Source organism: Nyctibius grandis, chromosome 4, assembly GCF_013368605.1.
Source record: "Nyctibius grandis isolate bNycGra1 chromosome 4, bNycGra1.pri, whole genome shotgun sequence".
Classification (NCBI taxonomy): domain Eukaryota; kingdom Metazoa; phylum Chordata; class Aves; order Nyctibiiformes; family Nyctibiidae; genus Nyctibius; species Nyctibius grandis.
The window spans coordinates 44,367,577-44,394,676 of NC_090661.1; the positions used below are offsets into that span (position 1 = coordinate 44,367,577).

The 27,100-nt window shown below is 36.8% G+C and overlaps 1 protein-coding gene across 9 annotated transcripts in view; it reads right to left on the reverse strand.

The window, feature by feature from the left end:
* RALGAPA1 (Ral GTPase activating protein catalytic subunit alpha 1) overlaps positions 1–27,100 on the reverse strand; it is a 143,737-nt gene that overhangs the window by 21,933 nt on the left and 94,704 nt on the right. For all 9 annotated transcript variants that reach the window (XR_011048079.1, XR_011048080.1, XR_011048077.1 and 6 more), the window contains 5 exons: positions 25,955–26,026; positions 24,895–25,018; positions 23,070–23,225; positions 12,988–13,146; positions 10,941–11,068 (listed from right to left, as the gene is read on the reverse strand). Coding sequence is in view for 3 of the 9 variants with exons in the window: in XM_068399692.1 (XP_068255793.1) it covers positions 10,941–11,068; positions 12,988–13,146; positions 23,070–23,225; positions 24,895–25,018; positions 25,955–26,026 (639 nt within the window). In the remaining 6 variants the exon portion in view is untranslated. The remainder of the gene's footprint in view (positions 1–10,940; positions 11,069–12,987; positions 13,147–23,069; positions 23,226–24,894; positions 25,019–25,954; positions 26,027–27,100) is intronic.

The window sequence follows — 27,100 nt, forward strand, 5'->3', positions numbered from 1 at the left end:
GTACTAACTTACCCAAGACAGGAATCGATGAACCTATAAGGTATGTTGCGCTAATTGTTTTGAAGCCCATTAGAGCTGCCACTGCTCCAGGCCCTCGGCAGCGCGATGCTCCCGCAGCAGACGGGACGGCTCGCAGGCAGCCGCTCACCCCGCAGCAGCGGCTTTGCAGAAGGCAGCAGGGCAGGCACGGGGCCAGCGCGCAGAGGGACTGAAGTTTATTAAGGGTCTTGCACTGAATGTGCCAATGAGAGATGTCAAGGTGTTGCAGTCATCGCTTCAGCCCGCAAATAACATGGAACAGTATAGGCCAGGGGGAACTGCAGCCCCACATACTAACTCCTGATTTTGGGAAGAGGGATTTATCCCCACTCTGACACTCAGCATTACATCAGTTTTAACTCGAGTAATTAAGGTTGATGAGTGTAAAAATACAGAAGCAAAACTCGCTCTTCACTCTCTGCTACTAGCATGAATGCTTAAGCCCACTGTTTTCATACATTCAACTATTTAAATATCTACCTTAAATACTTCCTCTGCATATATAGACGTATTCACTGATGAGCAAAACAGTAAAGAAAATGCCTTTCATGAAGATATCACTACAAACAGTAAAATTACACAAATAAAAGTTATATTAATATGAAATATTGTCCAGTAAAAAGACTGCATATATAGATATGTATTGATTTGCAATTCCACACTACGTAGTAACAGAGACAACTTCTCTTGTGAGAAATTTTGTCATTAATTCCAATCTGTACTTTCAGAAACTTTACAACTACCTTTCTTTTTTTCTTTTATAGTCGAAGAGAATGTTTTCTCTTTACCTTAGGCTGCTGCAGTACCCTTCGGAGGGCAGTAAAGTTGATTTTAAAAACTGTTTTTAAAACTTGAAGACAGGCTGCTTCTATTTTTATGAAGAAAGCCAGTATTAATTTTCAGTTACTTCCCTCTTTCTTTATTTTGGAGGGCAATTAGTAAAGCAGCCCCTTTCACCCTCCTCCCGAGTGCTGTCAAGCTGTTGAGAGCAGTTTGCAGCACTACAATGGCACTATTGTGAACACAGCCTGGGCTTCCTTCCCACAGAGAGTTAAATGGGCCGTTCCTGCTGCCCATGATTGGTGTCCAGCAAAACAATACTTCAGAGCCAGGTTTTATCAGTTCCACGCCAAAGAAGTGAAGCCAGGGAACCCAAGCCTCCATATCATGCTGAACCATATGCCAACCCTGCTGGCCCCAAAGGTTTATCACTAAGAATCAGGATCCATCACGTCCCTTGTGAAATTTCTCTTCACATACCTTCTGTGAAATGCATGGCTTTGCTGAAAACTGACCTTTTTCCACAATTGGCAAGAACAGATGGATGGTAACTATGGTTTGGCAAGCAGAAATTACCAGATTTTCTAATAGGCTGCATTCTTCTGTGGTGGGAAGGAGAAGCATTCAGAAGGAGATAGATATATTTGGGACCCACAGATCTATTCAGGTGCAGTTAATCAGCAATTAAACTATTTTCTCCATGTCTAGAAAGTATATTGAGATTAATTTGATTGGCCAGGCTACGATTAGGGCTCATGTCCTTCACACTACCACATGGTAATTCCAATTACTGTAATACTAACTTTTAATCCTTGCTTTATGTTAGTTTATTTCAGTTTTCTACTAAGTATGTGGCACATACAGAATAAACGATATACATACACCCGTTTTTGTTATAATTTTGACCTGTTACATTAGTGAATATTGTTACATGAAGCATTTTCCAGCTAGATGTTTCCATATACTGACAGGTATTATATATAACCCCTTTTTTCAGTAACTGAAATACAGACCTGTAGGAGAACAAAGACAACCAATGTGCTAGTTTCTATTAATCTCCTCATTTTTTTTTTGTACCTATCATCTTCTAATCCCTCTGTTGGCACTGGAAAGCATGTCCCAACTGTCTTGATTACCATATGTAGAATGACGCAGAAACAGTTTGCCAATATCTTATTCAACTCACCCGAAAACATCATTCTATCCCACAGACATTACTGTTTGTCAGTTTTGCTTGTTACAAATAATCTCCCACATTTCCCTCCAATTTAAGTACCAGAATCAACCATACACAATGTTATATACCTATTCTTTATATGTACACAGCTTTTAGTGTTTTAACATACGAATCTTTCAAGTTGTTGCAAGTCACTTATCTGTTATTAGGGGTGAATTTATGACTAGAAAAGGATTAAATCAATAAACAATGCTGTCTTTTACAACATAAAAATAGGGCTTAAATAGTTTAAAAACATTTATTTCTCTAAATCTTGGAAACATCAGGAAAAATTTTTTAACCTTCCCTGCTTTTATGCACAGACTTCTGAGAGCTATCAAAGAAATATTTATGAATTTTAACACCTTAAAGGGGCAAGAGTCTTAATATTTTAAGAAAGGGCTTTTGTTATCCAAAATGTTTAATTAATTAATAAGGCTAAGTAGGTATTAACAAAAAAACCTGTCATTTTGTGTTACGTACAAAGCAATCAACTTTGCGTAAGATTGAACTAGTTTATCTTTTTCATTCCAGTTTAAGGACTGCCAGCCTTCTCCCTGCAAATTTGTGTTTAAAAGAGGGATCTATACACACTTAAAACACATTTGATAATGAAAGAGTGATTGCTCTACTAATTTCCAGCCTACAACATACAAAAATTTCCTACCTTAAAAAGATGCAGTAACAAAGAACTTCCCTCGCTCAAGCGATCTGTACTGACAGATCCAAATTCAGCTAGGAGGCTGATAAAGCACTTCACTGCTTTTCAGGGTAGCCCACTGACATCCTTTTATTCTAAAACAGAATGCCACCAGCGTAAGCCTACTCATATGTTATACAGAAATCAGTAGAACCAATACCCCCCACTTCAGATGTATAAACCCAATTTATGAAATAATGCAGAAGTAAAAGAACCTAGAATATATCTTTCTTAACAGTACAAAAAGATTTGAGCCTCCCCCATAATTGTCTACAACATCAACACAGCACTCAGCTCTTTATAAGTGCAATTATTAGTAGAAAATTGTATTACTCCAGTCAATCAGTTTTGTCTCATTTGATATTTTGCTTTTTTACCACTTTCAAGAGAGTGTCATGCATTTCATTAGGGAAGAGTAACTAATAAATAAAGCTGTACTACTAATTAAAAAACAAGGTATAGATATTTTGTGATGACAACAACATGTGCTTACACTATACCTCTTTAACAGGTGCTCCCAGCATCCTAGTTCGTATCTGCAGACAGCCCATAAGAAGAGGTAGCGACAGAAGAGCCACCTGGGTTAGAGAAGGCAGGTTCTATGGGATTAGAGGCAGGGCAATTACTGAAGAAAATATCTTTATCTGAACACGTACAAATCCAGAACTGCCGCTAAAGAAAAGTATGTATGTGTGTTTTGAAAAAACCTCACAGACTATATATAAGAAAATATACTACATTACAACATAGATTTCAAGCCTCACACTTCAATTTATTCCTCATATTAAAAATGCATGAAAACTAATTGAAATGATGTGTATGTCTACATGAATATGCAGTAAAAGCAGCAGCTTGGTACACACATCTGCAAGTATTTCCCCAGCAGTTATTTGAAGTGTCTACATGACAAACACTAAGGGAAGAGTTTAAAAACCTATCACAAATGTTGGTTCAACCAGTTGTCTCTAGTGGCTAAAATCAAAGGCATTTAAAGTGATGCTTTGGAATTATTCATTGCAAAACAATCGTATTCTTTCAACAGGTAACTAATAAATGATGGCTGAGAACAGGCTTGCACTACCCCTGAGGTCCAATTGTTACTCAGAACCCTGCCTACTTTTGCTCCCTAGTGTTGCATTTTAACTCTAATTGCATGATCAAGCCAATAAATTGGACTCACAGGACAAAAAGCACTACAAAAGTACCTACTCTGACAAAACTAGAGGTTGCAAGAAAATGCACTTCAAAGAGAAGTGAGGCAAGATGAGACAAGCGAAGGAGAGGTATCAAGGCTTGAAAAGCAGTCATTAATACTGACAGATTACTATAATTCTGGCTGTCAAGTTGATCAATTTAAGCAGCATACGCCAATCAATACTCTCCTCATTTACTGAGCAGCATTAGATATATAGTTAGGTAAGATGTCCCTACGACAGGATTTCAAACCATAGTTAACGAACATAAATAGCACAATTTATGCTTTGGAATCTTAGCTGGTTTTTCATTTGGCCTTTTTTTAATTGGGCAAACTATAGCGTGTTGTTATCCATACAAACGTTACTTTAGGTGACTCTATTACACTGCATTGCTATCATGTATACAATTCCTTTACGTGAGATATTTCAAACTGTACCAATTTTCTGTATAACATATTAGAACACTAATCTTGAATACAAACATTCTTAAACACATCAGTTATTTAAGTACTGTTCATTTTGCTTTTTTTGCATTAGTGGTTTGCTGTTCTGAGTACTTTAGCCATCATGGTTTACAAGAAACAAAATCTTCCTGGTATTTCCCCTAGAATTTTCCTTAAAACAGTCTCTTATTGTTCAAATATACTTGTCACATCAAAGGAAAATACATTAATTGCATGTATTAGTTCAGGGGAAAATTTCTATAAAGATAATAAACATAGCTATTACTGTCATTGCATACCTACAATAGACACACACGTACACGCACAAACGCACACACAAACATGTGCATGACTCTATACCAAGATATAAAACTTTCCTCTTATATTTAGGTCTTCTTATAATGCACAGAGAAACTGTTACACAATTCCTTGAAACTGAAATACCTGAACAGTCCATTAAAACAATTAGGTACTTATAAATGCCTTGGAAGTCTTCAGTTTTTCATGTTATACCACTGTATGCAGGCATTTAATTAATCAGATTCTGAATTACTAAAAGATCAAGTGAGTTGTCAGCAGAACCAGGATTTGGGAGAACAGCAAAACTGAGCAAGTCAAAGTACAGGAAAGACTGAACATCATATTCTCTACCTTATGATTCTTGCTTGAACTTGGAAAACAATTTCCAAGAAATAACTCTTTTCTTCTGGAAAAAAACCAGCAGGGGTCATATGATGAATTCATCCATGGCTCTTACTTGAACTCCTATCAGATAAGGCTACAATGGTATGATTCAGGCATGGGATAAATATTCACTGAAATCCTGAAATTTTCAATTATTTCTTGTAAAGCATATAGAGTAGTATCTAAAAAGTGTATCAAGCATTATTTTTAATGCCTGTTTCTTCTCATCTGTGATGACAGAAGATTCAGTAGCAGGTATATTAAAACCTCATTAAATGTCCTGTGTCAAAATTGTGTTGCCAGAAATATAGCAAAGTTTGCTGAGAATCTTGGCATATGGCAGTTCAAAAAAATTCTCAACCAGAACACATCAGAAGAGCAATTGTAACAGCATGCGTTATGCCTTTCACTATACCAAAATGAATTAGTGGCACTGTGAAAAATCAATTCATGATACATATTTAAGGAGAGAGAGCAACCCTTATGCATCTTCCATTTGATAGACAGTTATCATTGATGCAGTATTGCCGTATTCATTTTTTTCTTACAGATGCTCATGCATCTATAAAATAGAAAACTTCCTGGACTTAGAGGAAAGGAAACTGGCATTGAAAAATCAGTGCTTTCCAGCTTTAACTTCTACGTTTCTGTATTGGAGAGATATCTCCAAAAGCTCCACAAATTCCAGTTTGAAAATGTAAATCAAACAAATATTCTTAATTAAATGAGACAAATGCGGCCAGAGAATCTGAAGAATACTCTTTGCTCACTATGTGTCATTAATAACGAACACTTTCTTTTTAAAGATAAGCTTTCCGATGTCTGCAATTCTATCTGGAGGCAGATGATGGCCCAGCAGGCACAACAGTGACACTATGAGTTCCAATAAAACTGGGGCAGTTGAGTATCACACCAAGCAAGAAAGCTTCTTCTGAGCTATGAGTTTTTAATGCAGAGGAAACCTTTAACAAACCACTCAAACACATTATTTTATACATAAAGAAGTTACTGTCTTGTCAGATACCATATGGGGTTAATATCTTCCCTTTCTCTCGAAGACAACTGTCTTAAAAGGTTCGCTACAATACATCAACTACCAACTGTTTAGGAATACAATGTCAAAAAAGATAAGGGGATGTAAATTTTCCAGTTTTGATAAAAAATATTAATTTATCAAATAATTTAGATTAAGATTTGTTCTATAATATTTTGTAGATGGAATAATTAAAACAACATTATATTTTTGCTATTTAAATTAATCTGTTTCATATGACACCAAAAAAAAGAAATCTAATTGGCTGAAGAATTCTTGGCATTAGGTCAAAACTTTGTAAATTATTATAAAGAGGTGAAAATCATGCTATGATTACATATACACAGAACACCTATATTCCAGGTGTTCTAAAATTTCAAAACAAATTTCACATTTAGAAGATGCTAAATATGATTTCTTGCTGTGTGTCTAGCTACATGTTAGGTAGCATCCTTTGGGAGGGGAACACTATATAAGGGAGAAAGCATTATGATGTCTGAATGGCACTATTTGCACTAACTGCACTGTAAGCAGATAGTTTGGGATAATTGTTAATACTCAAAAATTTGTGTACAACGTGTAAAAAGTAACACAAGATGTTTCACATTTGGAATTCCACTCCCACAAGGTTTCTAGTTGTTTTGTTGTATGACAAATAATTTTAACAATTTGGATCACTGGAGGTGCTTACTACACTCAGTAAAGAACACGATCTTGGTGTACCTCTTGGCATCTGGCTAACATCTGTTGTTTATTCAAGAAGTTGAACTAAAATTTTATATGAAGCCACTCTTTCTATCATTCAAAATATTTACTTTTGATTCATTTCCTACACATGGTAGATTCTGAATTCAGAATATGACAAAGTGCTTGCTCTGATAGGCAAGCCATGAATAAAACTACTCCTATCAGGAATTTCAATACAATTTAGTGAATAAAGAGTATTTAACAATCCCTTAAATATTGACCTGCTTATTCTACATCACAGTGAAAATGGTTGTTCTCAACATTTAGTCCCATTATTACACCTGCAGTTACAAGTCGTAGAAGTTTTCCTAGCATACGCGCAGCTGGAGTGTGTTCAGGAGCGAAGCATGTACTTCTCAGGACAAGGACAAATGCAATGAGAGGAAACACATTAGCTATGAGACAGAGAGGGGAATACTGCTGCTTCATTAGCAAGACAATACAAGTATTTTGTGTGTTTCACCTGCTACTGTGTGCATGCATGCCGCCTGTTGGTGAGGGTTCTCTTACAAGAAAGCCAGGCCACCAAAAGATAGCGAGGGGCTGCAGAATCCTCGAAGGGGAAACGAAAGCAAATGCCACAAACCAATGCAGAAACTCCACCCAAAATGGCAATACTCTCTTCACGCAGCTGCAGCAATGAAAATGTTAAGCATCAAGTTAAAGCAGGATATCTGCCATGCCTGACTGATGTTTGCTGATCAATTTAGTAAATTTTAAAAAAAAATCTTAAAATACTACAATACGGAAACGTATCGTTATAGTATTCTGAGTAAAGAATAAAAACAGAGCAGATGAAACCTTTAAAAATCATTTAAAAATCAAATCTTCAAAATGTTTTGCTATCCAAGTTTGCTATCAGAAGTATTAAAACAATGTCAGAAAGAGGAAGGTGATTGACAGAATATGTCAATCTCAGAAAGCTACTTCAGACCATACAATACATGCTCAAAGTTGGGGCAGACTATAAAAGGGAGATAAGCAGAATTTCCTGTATCCATGCAACCATTATTATACTATTCACATGTACTACCCATTGCCACATCGTGATTAACAGACTAGCGCAATAAGGAAAAAGTTGCAATCAGGTTACATGAAGAGGACTGAATATCCCTGTTGATTACAAATGACAGCTGATTTTTTCAGCCAGGTCTGCACTTAGAAAATGCATTAACTTGGAGGACAGAAGCCCTCCTTGGAAGTAGGAGGGCCAAACAGTGCCACTTTCTTCATATCCCATACACAAGCAAATCAACACAGTCCTACTTTTTAATTAAGAGTTTACCACGATCCATCCTCGCCACAAAGATCCGCAACATGACACTGTAAATATTTCTCAAATATAGATAAGCACAGACCTACATATCATCATCTACTCCACACTGAGCCAAAAGGTGCCCAGCCAACCATTACACAGCATGGTGAAATGAACCACACACGTGCAGGCATGGAGATATCCGTACACTGATGCTGGCTTTGAAATTAAGAGAGCTAATACAGAAGTGTAGGGCTTGAAATGTGTTCTGTTTGGCAGAACTGTCAAGTATTCTTGTTCCCTGAAGATCCATATTAAACTGAATTTCTACTAACCACTATCAAAGTTCCTAACAAACTAATGCTGTTCTAGTATATTAGATACTCATAAGTAAACAAACAAAAATTAATTTCCAGCAGATCACTTCAGAATTCTCTTTCACTGACACTGTTATGGTCCTGGACACGTGGGAAGCCTTGATTATCAACTTTACTTTTCCAGTTGGGTCTCTGCTTTTGGTGTACCTTCTGAAAAATAGCTTTTCTGTTCCTTTTTCCTTCCCTCTTCGAACGTATTGTTTTCACCACTCTGAGCCCTCTTTTTCTTTGCTCCAGCAACCCTCCAACACAAGGACAGACCACCTTAATCAAAAAGCCCTGTCTTCCGCAAGAGACATTAAGTCCAGTGGGGTCTCCAGAAAAGCTATTTAACTGGAGACCACAAAATACTCCTGCCCCCACATCCTTCAGTCTACAACAAACTTAAAAGCCAGTAGTGAACTGCTACAGCCATAGCTAAAACATGCCAGAGAAAAAAAGCGGGAGACACTAATGACAATCCTTGACGTCTTCAATTCCCCGCTATTGCAGGAACATAATTAGATTCAATTTTCAAATATTCCTAGTTAACAGACCATGTCCATATTACAGGAGACATCCACCAGTCTTTGCCATTCTTGTCTGAGGGAAATTCCTTTATGACCTCAAATCTGTCCATGGGTTGAACACTACCAGCGTGTCCATGACGTTTTTAATCAAGAGTTTTTTAAACCACTGAGAGCTAGGCCAAACTTTGAAGTTTAACATTTTTTTGCTGTTCTCCACTGACACAGCTGACTCCACCATAGCCTAATTCAAGCCAGGGAAATTTGTAGCGGTTTTTCTAATTTCATGCCAAGCAAACAGCTTTTAAAGAACTGCCCACACCCCCCTTTTAATTTTTAAAGTATTATACAAAGCATTGAATATAAGATACTCCAAGACAGATGGAAAAAGAATTCCACTAAGTACTTAACAAAGCTGCCCTTTAACACCAGTGCCCAATCAGCTGGTGCTTCATAAGCTTAGCAAGTGATGATACGAAACCCATCAACCAAAACTATCTAATATTAAATATACATAATGCTTTTCAGTTATCATGTTAACCATATTAGAAGACAAATATCAACATTTTAATAGAGGCCACATTATGTCGTAAATGACACGCTGTGTGTTGATGCATATAAAAAGCACAATTCGGAGAACTGAATTAAAAGTGAATGTGCAATACACACCTCTTAGGAACCGGCCAATTCCTAGACATTGAGGTGGCAAGCTATGTTCAAGGAATTTATTACAACTTCCATGTTCTGTAAAGAAGTTTAAACATACAAGTTTGTGGGGTTTTTTAATACTGAAAGTTTGCTATTTCAAAGTAAATTGTTTTCCAGTTGCTCATCACTATACATCAATATAATGCTATAAGCCATCACTTTTCATGGTATAAGGATGATAATACATTTGCAATTCTTTGATTAAGCCACTTGAGTAATGACAAAAAGATAGGACCTTTCCAAACACAAAAATACAATGAATCAACATCTGTCATCTACAGAAATGGCACAAACGTTTTTTAATGTGATCACACCAAACACCATCCATCATTCATTTGTAAATCCACTTCATCATATCTAATCCAAAACTCTGAGTATTAACAGTCAGCCTTAGAAAAAAACAGAGTATTTTAGCCACAATCTATCACATGACAAATACAAGTAGTTACAACTTGGGTGGAAATTAAGAACAAAATTTCTTTTGGATCAAAATTTAAACTTAACTTTCAATTTATGAAATTAAAAAATAGTGTGTTCTTGTTGATTTAACTAACAGGTATATAACAGAACTCAATCTTAAAAAGGGGAGAGGTATAAGTGACTGACTTACCTTATGTTTTTTAATTTCTGGTTGGTAAATCTATTCTTCCAAGAGTAGTCCTTTCAAAAAACTACAATTTCAGTTCCACCAAAAAAAAAAAAAACAAACAACCTTTTCTGACATCTTTACAAAGACACTAACATCATTTTGGCAACAACTTTGTATTCTGAGCTGAATAACAAAATCTGTATGACAAAAATGTAACAAATTTCTCATCTTGAAGAAAAACAGCATTTATCTCCTTCCTGGAACTAGAAAACAAAACTAAGTCACATTAACACTGGACAAATACTAAATACCTTTAAGGAAAGAAAGATTATTAACACCATGACATTGTTATTTTAGAAAGTTTACTCACAAAATGGTCATTGAAATAATTTTGTTTAACAAGAAGTGATAAGTACATGTTATAAAATATTAGAAGCAGGCAATTTTTCAGCACTGTATCTATTCTTCACTTAATTAAAAAAAGATGGTCTTTGAATTGTCTTCTATGGGTTTAAGTTTCTCAAAGGCATCATCACCATAAAAAATTGAAAATATTTTCCCTTTTTTAATTTGACAAAGATAAAAGATGACAGAAAACATGAAGATCATATCTGTAGAACTGCAAGGGAATGTGTATGCCTTGGAAACCATTTGAGTGAAAGGATACAAGTTTTGGTATAATGGGATTAATGATTTCAATGCACGGCTTGCATTTATAGCTGTTGCACGAACCATAATAGGAAGAATTTTTCCATTCACAATAGCACCATCAAAGAGTGGACCAAAAAATGGAACCTGAATAAAAAATTAAGAAACTCAACATAAAGCAAGATCTTAGCTATAACAATTAGCAATCAACATTAACAATAGAGCACTCAAATACATAATTTTTTTCTCCTCATCGCTAGATAATCAGACCAGTTATTGTGCTCCATGACAGACCTTTTCTCTTGTGGAAATATACAGCCATATAACTGCTTGATATCCTTGGTAACAGATAACACAGTATTTGAAGAAAATTAAGCAACCATTTGAACACTATGTCTCATCAAAGCTTATTTCCAACATTTGCTACCAAAATCCTAGGAAGAGTCATGCATATGATGTTTATGAGGTTGAAAGGCTAGATGACAATATTGTAGGTGGTAGTAAGCAAAAGGAACAATTATTCAAATTTTAAAATAATATTTATCATAGCTTTAGATATAACATGTCCATAAGGACCAACTCAATGTGCAACTGTCATACAATTATTGGTGAACCAACCCTCACCTTCCATTTTCTTTTTTTCTTCTATCTGTTCTTCTTCCTTTCTATGGTATCTATACAAGTAGATTGTAAGCCCTTTACAGGGGAAATCTGTAGTGAAAGTTTGGCCTCTTTGGACCCTAAGTGTAAAGCCTTATTTGTGAGATCCGTAGAAAACCTTGACGTTTAGCACAGGTAGTGCCCAAAGGGTTTACAGAACAGATAGATCTTATGTTTTGGCATCATATTTTTCTCTAATCAATCATTATTTTGCAATTTAAAAAAGAAATTAAAACTCTATTATGTATCTTAATTTCCTGTACATGTTAATAAAGTTCTGAAGCTGCCAGCATAAAGCATGTGAAGAAGAGCAAAGTTTGTGCATCAGGTCAGCAAAGGGAACAGAGTGTACACTAAATATTCTTCCTGCTAAGACAAAACCAATGTTGCAAAAGAATTTTAGATCCCTGTATTATTTTTGCCATCAGTCATTTAATGTAGTTCTGAGAATACTGAAATCTGATGGAAGGCACTTCTTGTTTCACATACAAGGACCTCTTGTTGGAGTAACAACAATTCTTGCTCTCAGCAGTTTTCTTTTTCCTTCTTAGCACATTTCCAATAATACAACTCTTTCTACTTGAAGTAGTAAGAGAAAGAATATACTTGCTAATTAAAAACATAAGTAACCCAGTAATAACAAGACCACGTACTGGGTATCATTTCATGCCTATCATCAGATAGAGGCAGTCATCATACAGAGGAAATTCTATTTCTGTCATACCTCATTTATTAATATTAGTGCTTCTAGAAAGAATTTTAATATTTAAAGTATAGAAATTCATGGCAAGTGACATCACACACAGATATTATGCAGTAAAGACTCAGGACTGCTTTTACTTAGTCAGTGTTCACTACCTTAAACCACTGTTTTAAGAACAGGGCCAGCACAGACATTTGAGGAACAGTCATTAGAAAGAGCGTGTGTTCGCATGCCTAAGAGTTGAATGGTCTTGCTTTGCTGAATTAATCTCCAAATTCTTGTGTGGAGTTAAAGAGAAAGTGAAAACCATCTTTGAGAAGAAGAAAGGGGAATATGACATGGATGGAGAAAGCCGGAGCAGGCTATTATTCAACTCCCACAGTCATGTATCAAATTTGATAAAAAAGTTTGCCAAGTTTATCTTAATATTTAAATGATCATGCAGAATATCTAGATTTGTTTCCAGTTTATGATGTTAGCAGATATGCTTGACAGGATCAGGGCTTTGTAATTTCAAATTACTGATTTTACTATTCATTGTACTCACTGAGCTCTTCCTCTTCCTCCTACCATCACTGCAATTGTCAGTTAAAGATAGGTCACCTTGTTGGGTCAATCTATTATACCAACATCTCAGACTCTAAACAAAACTCATTTCATATTAAACGTATGAAGGAAACAGAAAAGAGAAAAACCCCCTTACCTCAGGCTTTTTCATGATCTGGATACTGAACATATGATTTTTCATGGGATAGATAACTATAAGAACATCACCAAATTCTGTTGGAATTATTCCTCTTCTATAATCTCGAGTATGCTCTGACCAGACAATGTGTACTTCATCATTTCCTAAATGTCTTAGCTGGAAAAGCAGGGATAAAAATCCATCAGTTTAAATACATTCTATAGCCATACAGCTATACTAGAGAATCATATTTCAAAAGGACAAACCTACTAAAAAGAAATAAAGAAAAATTAATAAAATAACCAAATTACACTATAGTTCTCTTACAATTTCAATGGCAGTATCAGTTCACAGTATTGGTTTGTGCTATAGATTTTTATACATTGGTGGCAATATCTATTTAAAATTAACAGATATGTCAACATGTTTTCTACTGAAAGCTAAAATTTTGTTGGCATTACCTCAAGAATGCAGAGTGATTCAATCTCATTTACTAAAATGCTTTCAAGATTGCCATCACTGATAAGCAGCGAATTACTAAATTCTATATAAACTTTTAAAGTATATGAATGAACATTTGTTTAAAAGCTATGTATCTGAGACGTCTTTAACCTAATCACTGTAGCCAAATTCCAAACTGGTTACTACAAACAAAAAATGTTTAAAGGAGAATAGCTACTGCATTTTCCATAGCCCCTAGATTAACTAAACTAAATGCTCGTTTCCCCTGAAACCTGTATGCCTTTGTAAAAATAACTCACCCCATCCCCAAAAAACCCAAAATGGCTCTTGATTTGGCTCAGAATGGCCAGATGGGTTCCTCAAAATCCATGCTGTATACTCAGTTGTAATCATATAACCAGATTAAGGAATATCTTGAACACTTTGAAATTATCTGCACTGAAGCTCCAAAATGTTCCTTCTACTAAACATTACCATCTGATAAACAAATGTTAACATCATGGAGGGAGGCTTTATGTATACTGATCAAATACATTCAGATTATTAAATGTGAGTTTCTTTCCAGTAAGGGTTATTTCTGAAAATTCAAGCTGGAATCTCTTTTTTTCCTCCTTGTGCATCACCAGTTATAGCTGACAATTGCCTTCACCCACAGTTTTCAGTTTGTTTGCAGAGCTTCAGGTAGGTAAAATTTGTCAAACAATTGCCTGAAAGGACAGCACTGTGAACTGCTGTTAACAGGTAACATTCAGATACTAATCTGAGCACTTACAAGAAGTTATTGTACATGAAAAAGCAACAATTTTCTGTATTAATTTTCAGAACATAACTTCACTTTAAATAAAAGCAAAACATATACACAGTCATCAGAGAAATTTCACTGCAAGTATTCACTTGTTTATATCACAAAACCTTCTGGAATGCTACCTTCGTCTTATCTGAAAGGCTTATACCGGTTGTCAGCAGCAGTCTTTTAAAAAAAAAAAAAAAAAAAAGAAAAGGAAAAAAAGAAGCTGCCTCTGCTCTTCTCTTCTGGCTTTAAATTGTATCAGACTGAAAAACAGGGTTGAATTTCTACAAGAAAATTACTTTCTTCAGTGTGGGACTGGGCAAAGGACAGATGGTATCAATACCCTACATCTTTTCTGATGCTCAACAAGTCATTTGTTTTGCCTGGACCAGATCACACATACATTTCATCTCCAATGACTGCAGTTCCTTTGAAGTAAGCTGTTCTTGCCTCTTTTGTAGATGGCTGAATTATTTTGAACAACACTTAGTTAGGGATGCTCTTGTGCCAACAGTAAACTCAGCCCAACAAAAGAATTGGTTATAACAACATTCACTATGCTGAGTTTTATTTGACTAGATTAGAACAAAACCAGGCAGCAACCTGAATGATGAATGTGCAACATGCAAACACTAGCTGTAGAAACCTCGGATGAAACTTAGCAGTGACAAATGTCATAAAAGACAACTACCTGTGAATGTTTCTGAGGGCCTGAACCCCTCCTACCTTCCTAGGTGAAGTGACAGTCAAACTATCTGTTGAAATATGACAATGACAGAAGGGCATGAGGGACTGATGGGCCCACACCCAGAAACAAGCGAAAAGCTCAGGAAGGATGAGGCTGGCTAACCAAAGGGAAAGCAACAGGCAAATCAGTTTAGATATGAAATCTTGTGGAATATGAAAAAACTACATGATCCTAGACTGAGGGATGGCCATCTGGTGCACTGACTGAACTGAACTCATTGAAGTGACTGCCAGAAAGAAGAACTAGGACCAATACACTCACCACTGCACTGCACCGTTCCTAATTCAGCAATATTGAACTATTTACTAGGAGAATTAGCCCTCCTTTACTTACTCTCTTTGGATTCAAAGACAACAAACTCATACACTGTCAGAAACAAGGGACGGTGGCAGTGTACATGCCAAATAAATGGCTTTAAAATCCAAAACATATAGAGTTTACATAGTGCAGCTTCTAGAGGGCATCACTGCCTCTGAATTTCATTTATCAAAGGTTGCCCCTGCGTACCTGTTACTGATACCTGCAGCTAATCAGACAGGACAATCAGTTCTTGCACTTCTGTGAAAGCTACCCAGATGAAGCATCGCTAGTGATGCATGCTTCCACATCAGACTGACACAGATTTTGGTGTGATAAAAGTGTATTGTGTGGTTATTTTCAGGAGGAGGACCACTGACAAGCGACACATATTTCTGGATGATGAAAGCATGTACTGAACCTATTAGTGACTTTTCTCTCCCATTTCAAAGCTTGCTTTATACCCCTATAGAGGTGTGAGGATACATTCCAGGCTAAAAGCATTAACTTCTTCAGAGGAAAATGAATCAGATTATTCCAATGAGTTCCAAGTCCCATCAGGTGTGTTTCACCTCATGATTACTACCAAGAATGATTTGACAAAGATCCAGTTTGAATAAAGTGTAGAATGGCATCTCTGTGAAATATAATGGATTGAGAGTCAAAATCAGATGGTGCAAGTAGGTGGATGATGGTATAAACCATGAATGATGGTTTATAACAAGATGTGAAGTACTCAAGATCAAAACTACGATCGATGACTTGTTTCCATTACAGGACGTAGAAGACGGACAAAAATAACAGACAAGTAAACAAGACTGGGTGTTGCTGATTTCTTCTTTATGTTTGGAGAACAATTAGATTCTGGATAAATCATTCTGTTCTTTTTTCAAGAGTAGATCAGAAGAAGCTCTGACATTAACATAGCGCTCCTTATTGCTTCTTTCAGATGTCCTCATCTTGGTCAGCAAGCAAAGCTTATGAGAAAGCTTGAATGGTGGTAACTTGACGCATCAACAACACTTGATTCATGGAAGAGATCCAACACCTCAAATTGCCCTGAAATTGTCTTGAAAAGCTTTCCAAGGTCTGCTAGGTTTTGCGTAAACTTTTTAGAAAGAAGAATTTCAGGTTTTTTTCTTCATTTCTCAGTTCCCTTTTGAAGGACCTTGAAATTGAGCAGTGCTCCACAACAAAGCACTCCTGCAAGCACAGCAAACGTTTGGAGAATTTGCTGTAATTATTATACCACAGGAGAGCCAGAGCCTGACCTCTTTCAACTTTAATCTGGATTCTTTATGTCTGTATTGAACTGGAAGCATTCCAGAATTCAGCATCCTGGACACAAGTGGTACAGAGATACTGAGCTACAACCACCTCGGCTCATTGAAACCTAAAGAACTGACAGCAACATGGTTTCACAAGAAGAAGGTGTGGTCCCAGCTTCATCTAACGGAATCAGATTTGGTGCACACAGAATGTACACGTACCAAGACTGAATCTGTGTCAATGGTTACTCAAAACTCACCACCAGTTGTGTAAGCCACTACATCTTCACACTTATTTCCTGACCTTTGAAAAACAAAGTGCAAATCCTTATTAGAGATGTAATGCACAGCAATAATATAAATAATAAAAATCTCTGATATAATGTCATACTTCAAGTAACCAGTAATACACTACAGCTGAAACACCTGGAACTATAGGTTACATACCAATATTCTAAAATGCTAAATACTGCATAAACACAGATCAAACTGCTCTAGAGAGTTTATTATCTAGGCATAAGGCAAGACACAAAATGGAGATGGAAAAATGCAAAGAAACTGTAAAAAGGCGTCAAAGATTAGAAAAATGTTTCTTATAGCAGCATTCTTCAAGAATGAAGGTGTCAAGGCCAGAGAAAGGCAGGTTCAGCAATCAAAACAATAGTTTAGAATATAGTGGATAAATTTTAACTGTGTGTATGGAAAGGCTATGTTGCAAGAAACGTTACATAAAAAAAAGGAGAGAGTCTTAAGCACAGACTGAACGTAAGAATCCAGAAAGTGGACTAAATTAAAGATGATTTCAGGCTATGGGCACAAGTGACAGGCACAATGGTCGTGTTATCCGTGGTGATCCAGAAAGGTGGCAATGAGAAAGAGATTAAGAGCTCTGTTTTAGCCATTTTGAACCTGAGCTGTCAGGAAGACAGCCCTGAGGAGGTCTGAGAGACAAACAGATTTTTTTTTTTTAGGCTTGCTTTGAAACTCTACTCCATAAAAACAAATATATAAAAATGACTGACTGCTAGGTTACCTGAAATTTCAAATTTAACTCAAAATACTTTAAAATATTCTTACTCTATAACCATCATCATGTGTCAGCTCTCCTAATACGTTTATGTTAACTGAATACAAAAGAAACGTGAAATAAATATAACCAGGAGGGACGATCAAATCTAATTTTGATACATTAGTGTCATATGCTGTACATGTTACAATAGCAGCCAGACTTAATACTAAGCTGCAGGCTATACTGAAATTTCCAAATGGCAGATTGTTCTAAGTGATACCAAGTATAATTGAAGTAATAAACGATAGTAAAAGCAAAGCACGCTGTCAGGAAGAATTTAAGTATTTACTTTTTAAAATTAAATGAGTTAGGTTTGGAAAGGCAAGACAAGTGAAATAATGCAGGGCTCAATTTACAGAAAATTCCTTTTATTTATCTGTTGCATTAACCCTTGAACTCTTGCCAAAATTACTGTAATTTCTAATACTGACTTACCTGAAGGAGGGAGAAAAAAGGCTATTATATTTTCTTATGATACAACAGCTAGCCCCAACTTTTTTCATCTTCAAAAATAAAAGTGTTCATTATAAAAAGAACAGAAGGAGCAGAAACATCTGAAGTAATGGCTTACTGCAGCTACTTTTGCCCATTAAACCTAAGCAGCACTGCGGTCTACAGCATATGTACCCTCTTGTTGAATTTTTCACAAAACTTTGTTTCAACAACTATGGTGTGTTTGGGTTTTTTTTTTTAAAGCACAATGTGTAATTAATTGTAGCTCCAAAAAAATTCACATCTATAAACCTTCAAGTTCCCAATACATATCACAATAAAAAAACTAGCTATAAATACTGGCAGCTATAAATCTTTTATGTGGTTAGGACAATGTCACACATAACCTAGAATCATGTAATACACTCAAAGCCCATGACGAATTAGTATCCCAATCATTAATAACATTACTACTTTTTATTTACATATCTTGCATATAATATTCTCACTTACAGTGCCTTCACTCCTTTATCAGGCTAAGGAAGGAGGAGTTAGACAGGTGATAAGCTGTAGGGGCACATACATGAGCTTTCTCACTCTGTGAACTGAGTCTTCACAGTTTCATTTAATCCTGATACTTTCTTTGCAAGTTTGTTCTTGCAAGGGTAGTGTAAATAGGTTTTACTCTAACCTTTAATTCTAAGAAAAGCAGAATTGATTGCATTATCAGCATTAAATCTCTAATTTACTATTTGCAAATTAAATATCTATTCTACATATGGATTTCAATGTTAAGTTCCTTTCCACATTCAGAAGATTTTCATCTGTTCTCCCTGAATTCATGTCTTTTCTTGCTCTTGTTCATGTCTTCAGAAACAAATCCTTCAGAGGTATCCAAGACACTTAAAAGTTTTATTTACTACTCTGTAAGACTGATGGAAAATAAGTTTAAAATTGGCTTAGCCTCTGAAACAGCAGAATCTTGATTTTGCAGTGGCTGGACTGTCAGGAAGAAGTTTTGTTTTAATCTAATTTCATTTCCATTTATAAGATGAACCTATCATGCACCTCTAGGCACATTTACAATATAAAAACCAGCGGCAGTTCTAAGCCAACTACTGCAAGTTTGCTTATTTTTCTCCCATTGAACGCAATAGACAAAGAAAGCACACAAAAGATCTGTACAGAAGCTCAAAACTCAAGTTTCTCTGGAGGTCATGAACAGTACATGCACTCAGAACAATTACAATTGTTAGCACACACATGGCTCTCAAATGATTCTGAGGTCCCCTATAGTGTGTGTGAGCTGGACAGCATCTCATAACACATTCCTTTTGCTGATGTGTTCAGTTGAAACAGCACGAGTACCTGTAGAACTAGTAACAGAATTAAGCCTGTTTTCCTACTCATGTCTCCTGATACCGCTTGCTTGTTTCTCCCAAGATGCAAACTTCAGCTGATGCTTTTCTCAAGCTTGGAATGACTTTCAGAACATCCCTCTCTGGTGCTGGTTCCTTGATGTCCAATGCTTCTTTCCATGCAGTCTTTTACTTGCTGAGTAGGAGTACCAAGAGCCTCTCTCCCTCTATCTCCTTTACTTAGCCTATCTTCATTAAACATATATGAAATCAACACCTTTGAAACATGTCTCTATTAAATTCGATAGAGATGGGCCAAAAGGTGTTAGGGAAGGGAGGAGACACAAAGGCAGGCTCACAAGCCTCCATTCATTGGGAAACTGGGCTTAAAAAGAAGAACAAAACCCACACACTAAAGAAGAAAGGAAAGCAAGCCACACAGAAATAAAGCAGCTTGATTAAACAGCCCCTCAGTAGCTGAGCTACAAATATAATCCCAATGTCTTCATACACTCTACATATCCATACAGACCCCATATATTCCAGATTACTGAAGAGTGAGATTGTGGGTAAAGGAGGAGAGAAACAGGCCTGGGGCAAGCTGGAGTTATTAAGAAGTCCGGCTGACACCACTTTCATAAGCTAAATCACAGGAGGCCTGGACCAGCACTGAACCTTGCCTGGCAGGAACAGCTATATGTAGATTCAGAGTGTTCCTGGAAACACACATGAGATCTTACCTGTGTGTTCTCCTGAAGTTCACAGCATTTGCAAATTATTTATTATTAATTAATTTTCACTGTGACCCATCTCCCCCCTTATCAAAACTTTTTAATGCTCTAATTCAAACAGATTATAAACTAACATTGTGAGGATAATTACAAGCTGTGTTTTATAAAATGAAGTTTCTGTTTAAAACATAAAGAAGGCAGTCAACTCAGGGGAAAAAAAAAATATATATATATACACACTGTTCTATACTAGAACAATGCAACAATCTTATTTTTAAATTAGTTATTTTTGCTATTAAACCGCTTTTATAAATCATTTAACAACCTAAGTATTACCCTGGCTCTACTTCAGGAAATAAAGAACAGAAAGGACCCAGCACCATAGGCATACAAGAAAAAACATTTTCTAATTTAAAAAAAACACCAAACCAACCAACCTAAGATGCGACAGCAAAAAGTTAAGACTCATAGTCAGTCTATAATAATAATAACAACAATATTTTTTTCTTTTAAGTTGAACACAAAGAACAAAAAAGCCATTAATAATTGAAGCTTGCCAGAGGCATGGCTATTTCTCTCTTTACTAACTGTCTACTGTCTAATTTAATTACAAGTATTAAACTCCATGCTGAGGTCAACCAGCTTCAGTTCCTCCAATATTACACTTCAACCAGTGCTCATTAACGTGTCTACTGAATGGATTAGCACATCTGAAGATGTATGTACGCAGGACAGGGGACAGTCTAATGATCACCAATTGTTCATTTATAATAGGACACACGTTCGAGACTGTAACTTGTTACCACTAATGTGGAATTTATTAAATTCTAAAGAAAAAAATACCAATACAGAAAACCATTTTTTTCTTAATGTGGCTATGAGAGATCATATCACCGTTGAGCATCTGTGCCTGCTCCAAGACAAAACACCTTATATACAATAAACATTGTCAAATTCTTAATATTTTAAACTTTTTTTTGAAGGGAAAATTATGTTAATATACAGCACGTGACTCTTAAGTGAATAAAAAGTCATCTTAGAAACTACTTATCACATATTTATTAATTGGCATTTAAAGTCTCAAAGTACTAAAATATCATTCAGACGTAATGCTTTTTCTTCTACACAAACCATCACCTCCCTTCATTTTTCACCACTATATATGTGATCCTGCCAATATTTGCAACGATGGAAAAAATCACCAGTATGGCAAAATTAGAAATTGGTAGAGAATAATTTATATGGCTTAATCTACTTGAGTAAAATACCAACTATTAGCAGGCAAAGGTGTTACAGAATCATAGAATCATTTTAGTTGGAAAGGACCTTTAAGATCATCAAGTCCAACCGTTAACCTAGCACTGCCAACTCTGCTACTAAGCCGTGTCCCTAAGCACCACATCTACTCATCTTTTAAATACCTCTAGGGATGGTGACTCCACCACTTCCCTGGGCAGCCTGTTCCACTGCTTGATAATCCTTTCCGTGAAGAAATTTTTCCTAATATCCAATCTAAGCCTCCCCTGGCACAACTTCAGGCCATTTGCTCTTGTCCTGTCGCTTGTTACTTGGGAGAAGAGACCGACACCCACCTCGCTACAACTTCCTTTCAGGTAGTTGTAGAGAGTGATAAGGTCTCCCCTCAGCCTCCTTTTCTCCAGACTAAACAACCCCAGTTCTCTCAGCCACTCATAAGACTTGTGTTCCATACCTTTCACCAGCTTCATTGCCCTTCTTTGGACTCTCTCCAGCACCTCAATGTCTTTCTTGTAGTGAGAGGCCCAAAATTGAACACAGTAGTCGAGGTGCAGCCTCACCAGTGCCGAGTACAGGGGGACGATCACTTCCCTAGTCCTGCTGGCCACACTACTCCTGATACAAGCCAGAATGCTGTTGGTGTTCTTGGCCACCTGGGCACACTGCTGGCTCATATTCAGCTGGCCATCGACCAACACCCCCTGGTCCTTCTCTGCCAGGCAGCTTTCCAGCCACTCCTCCCCAAGCCTGTAGCTGTGTATGGGGTCGTTGTGCCCCAAGTGCAGGACCTCACACTTCGCCTTTTTGAACCTCATACAGTTGGCCTCAGCCCATTGATCCAACCTGTTGAGATTCCTCTGTAGAGCCTTCCTACCCCTAAGCAGATCAACACTCCCACCCAACTTGGTGTCACCTGCGAACTTACTGAGGGTGCACTTAATCCCCTTGTCCAGATCACTGATAAAGAGATTAAAGTGAATTGGCCCCAATACTGAGCCCTGGGGAACACCACTTGTGACTGGCTGCCAACTGGATTTAACTCCATTCACCGCAACTCTTTGGGCCTGGCCATCCAGCCATATTTTTACCCAGTGAAGAATACACCTGTCCAAGCCACGAGCACTCACTTTTTCCAGGACAATGCTGTGGGAAATGGTGCAAAGGCTTTACTAAAGTCTAGGTAGACAACATCCACAGCCTTTCCCTCATCTAGTAAGCTGGTCACCTTGTCATAGAAGGAGATCACGTTAGTTAAGCATGACCTGCCTTTCATAAACCCATTCTGATTGTGCCTGATGGCCTGGTTGTCCTGAACATGCCACATGATGGCACTCAAGATGATCTGCTCCATAACTTTCTCTGGCACTGAGGTCAGACTGACAGGCCTGTAGTTCTCCGGATCCTCCTTCTAGCCCTTCTTGTAGATGGGCGTCACATTTTCTAACCTCCAGTCAACTAGGACCTCCCTGGTTAGCCAGAACTGTGAATAAGTGATGGAAAGTGGCTTGGTGAGCACTTCCGCCAGCTGCCTCAGTACCCTTGGGTGGATCCTATCCAGCCCTATAGACTTGTATGTGTCAATATTCATGATATTTTGTGGTTTTTTTAGAAAAAGTTACTGGATTTTCTTTGACTCTAATTTCTCTGGGTTTATTACCCAAAGAAAATCTGTTGTTAGAAACACCTACCTTTTTTGTTAAAGAGTCATCTGAATCAGAAGGCATTCTTGTTGACACATGGAACATTACTTCTACTGTCGAGGCAGCAAAGTATGGAGTGGTCAGTCCAGTGCTTTTGTTTTTTTGCAGTCCTCCCATAAAGCCACAATGGTTTGTGAGATTTACCTAGAAGTAAAGCCCAGGAAGCATTATGAGAAAAGAAAATTATCAGGTGATAAATACATTCTTTACACTTTGAAATGCACTTTCAGTGAAATTTTCAGAAGTTAAGGCCCTTTTCATAAGAGTACAGTTATGCTTTTCTCAAAGAGCTCAGACTTGCTGACTAGACTGGAAATCAACTGCAGTGCAGTGGCATGCTATATTCCACGGTCACCACAGATGCTGCTGGGAAGACGAGGTTAGAGAAAAGGAAAGGTTGTGTAAATGAATATTTACCGCATTATTCCCTGATCAGTTGACTGTAGTCACTTACATGTGCTTTTTGAATTTTTAAAAATTCTGAGATAATATATTAGCCTTGACCTGAGCTCTAAAGAAACCCTGTGTGAGAGCCAGACAATTTTAAGTTGTCTTGTTACCTTCCATATATTTTCTTCAGAAATTTTCATTCTGTGGATATGAAAAAAATCACAGGAAACTAACTGGTAATTCATAAATAAGTTTGTAAGTCTTAGTTCTATGGGAAATAGTTTGGCACTGAAATAAATAAACATGTCTAATGTGCTATTTCACTCTTACAACAGTGCCTAAAGCAAGCTATATCTCAGATGTGAATATATTTAATCTCTGCCCACATGGGATATATTTGCTTTTCTGTTAATAAAGGATCCAGAATTTAATGTTAAGAGGTTAAAATATTAGATGTCTCATCATGGAATATTAATCCAAATTAGCAACTCTTTAATCTAGCTAATGAAGGCTAAGAGAATTAACCCACTAAAGAAGGATATCTGAAGACACTAATGTGATTTTTTTTTTTTCTCCTGAAGAATCAGGAATGTGGGAAATAAACATCTATGTTTGTGACAGTCAGCAGACTTCTAGCAGTCTTCTTCTGTTCCTGTGGAAAAGTCAGAGCTGTTACCCACACAGCTAATCTACTAGTAAGGAAAAGAACAAAGAAGATGGACATTCATGTGGACACTCCTGAGGAACACAAGTCACAAGAGGAACCGAAAACCTGCAGAATCTTATGCAGACAGCCAGGAGCAAGAGCGATTCCTGTACATCTATGCAACAGTGCCGAGTTGAACTTTACAATGGAAGTTAATCCTGTGCGGTCAGAAAGAAAGGATGCAAAAAAGGAAATCCTCATAACAGTGTCTAACCAGTGATTAAAGAGTTGCAGGTCCATATGTACGATGGGGTAAATCACGGTATTTCTGACTGCTAGAAGAGACATGGAGTGGAGTGTGTGAACAGATAACATGCCTGCAGTGGAAGGCAGGAAGAAGGGAGGATGAGAGAAGCTCATGCTTGTATTTTTTGGATTCCCACATTTAAGCAAATCTCAAATTTCAATGGACTTAACACTTTACAGGCCTACAGGGAAATCAAGATGCCTCCTAACCATTTGTGAATGCCAGTTACAGACTGCACATTAAAGAATCATCTCTGCCTGCACAAGCTTTCTTAAATTGAAAAAGCTTAAAATTAAATAGCTATTGTTACTAATGAAATTAAAGCCAGAATTTTTCTCTACATCCTGCTTGCAAAACAGTGTATTTTAGTACTTGTGAGTAATGCTAAAGAGCCAGAGACTTCTAATATCTAAAGAGATTTGTAATTTTCTCTGTAAACAAACTTAGGATAAAAACATTCTAATAAATACCTCCCAGCCAAGACCAGCTACAAAATCCTCATAGGCTTGACTTCCCCCAGTATTAGTAAGAATGGAGTGTTTATCTTCTTGTCCCTCAGCAACATAAAACACTGCGATCTTGTGTGTCTCTCGGCTGTAAAACAGAGGATGGTCACTGCATGACAGTGCCTTTACTAATAGGAAACCAAAATATGCAAACCGTATACACAGAGCATGGCTTTTAAAACATTGAACAAGACAGTGGCAGTAAAGTACAACTATATTGCTTCTTTCTGAACACCTTCTGTATTTCCATATTCCCATTCTGTCTTTTCTAGTCTAGTCTTTCCCAGAGCCTAAAGTTTTGCTACATATGAACAGCATTGACCCCTTTCATCACTTCCAAGATGTAGGATGGTGCTGGCAGTACCGATTGCTAATGGAATAGCTGGGCTTCTGAAATGAGCAAAATCTGTAGCACAGGCATGATCGACACTGCACTGCCCATTAACTACAGTGCCCTGTGAATGCTGTGGCACACGTGGCTTATGCAACTGAATGAAGAATCCTTAAGTACTATAGCAATGTCTCCTGTTCACAGCTTGCTGTTAGACACTGGAGCAACTGAAGGTGGTTTCTCACATTTCTAAAACCTCCACTGGATTTTATTTCAACTTCTACAAAAACAATTCAAGGTTTTTAATTCTGTGATACAACTCCAACTAGAACTCCACATCTTCAAATACTAACAGCATTGGAAAACAGCTAAAAAAATTAGCTGAAGCTTAAAATGTGGAGACTTTGACATACCAAAGTTTTAAAACTATTCCATGTTATGCATACAAATGTTCATAATTTTAACTTATTTTGAAGCTTGTTCTATCTCATGATATTCTACTTGGAGAGTTTCACTCTACAAATAACAATGTAACTTCAATATAATACCAATAACTACAACACAGGGCAAACTACATTAATAATTTACAAAACTATTTTAAAAATTAGTTCAACTCTCACATTGACGCAATTAGAGCTTTTAAGTACAATCACACTTAAAACAAATAAATAGGCAGTCATTAAAAGAATTTACCATTGTCTTGAGTCCAAATTTCTGAGTTCTCGAAGTAACTTCTCGTTTTTCTTCAGGAGATGAAAGCTCCTTCTAAATAGAGAAATTTGTAACTATTTTATCACCTGTTCAGTGATGGATACAAAACAGTACAAGAATGGTACAAGAACACTTCCAGGTCCATGCAAGAACAGTCAGCTAATGCTTTTGCCTTTTCAATAGTCCTTTCTTACATAAAATATTAAGGTATCTTTTAAAAAATACACTAGCAATTTTTTTTTACTCCAGGAAATCTTCTATATCCATTATAGCCCTGAGTATAACCTCTACTTCTTTCCACTTTCTTCTGTCAATCTATTGGATCCAACTGGGATCAATCTCTGCTCTACAGAAGAACAGACAGAACTCCCTTTGATGAATATATAAGATGCACACTTTACTAGGCCAAAATATATGTGCTTAGTGACAAAAGACACTCCCATAATCTACTGTCCTGGGCAGCTGGTGAACAGAGCTCTAGTAAACACAGAGCTTTTGCTATTCTGAATTGCAGAAGAGAGCACAAAATAGCTCACTAGTCACCAGCCAGCTGTAACAATTTAAAGAAAAAACAAAACAATATGTTACATCAAGAAAGGCACTTTCCATTTCTTTTAAACTGCACTTAAGATGTTTCCCATAAAACACAGTGAAATGAGTTTAAGAGCAGTACTGTTCAAAACCAGACTGCCTTGAGGAATTAAAGACCCAAATAAGAAGGGTTATAACACCAAAATTTTGTCCGATTCCAGTGATATTTCAGTGACACAGATTATTTTTGTTTTAGAGAATATCCATTTCCTTTCATAGTAAGAAAATATTTCAATGCCTCTAATATGGAATTTGACAGCTATGGCAAAAGAAGATTTCAGAAAGACCCTTAAATTTTAGGATGCTAATATTTGTACATACCCACATGTATATGCAGACATACACTTAATGACACCCACACAAAAATAATAATGTAAACAGAGACATTACTTTTGTAAGTGAACCTGGCTTGTCTCCTGTTGTTCTAAGCAATACCCAAACAATAATCAAACATTGCCAATGTTGAAATAAATAGCAGGGGACACATCTTTCTAGTTAGCTAACACAGACACCATGCTTTGAGGCTGCATTCAAGCA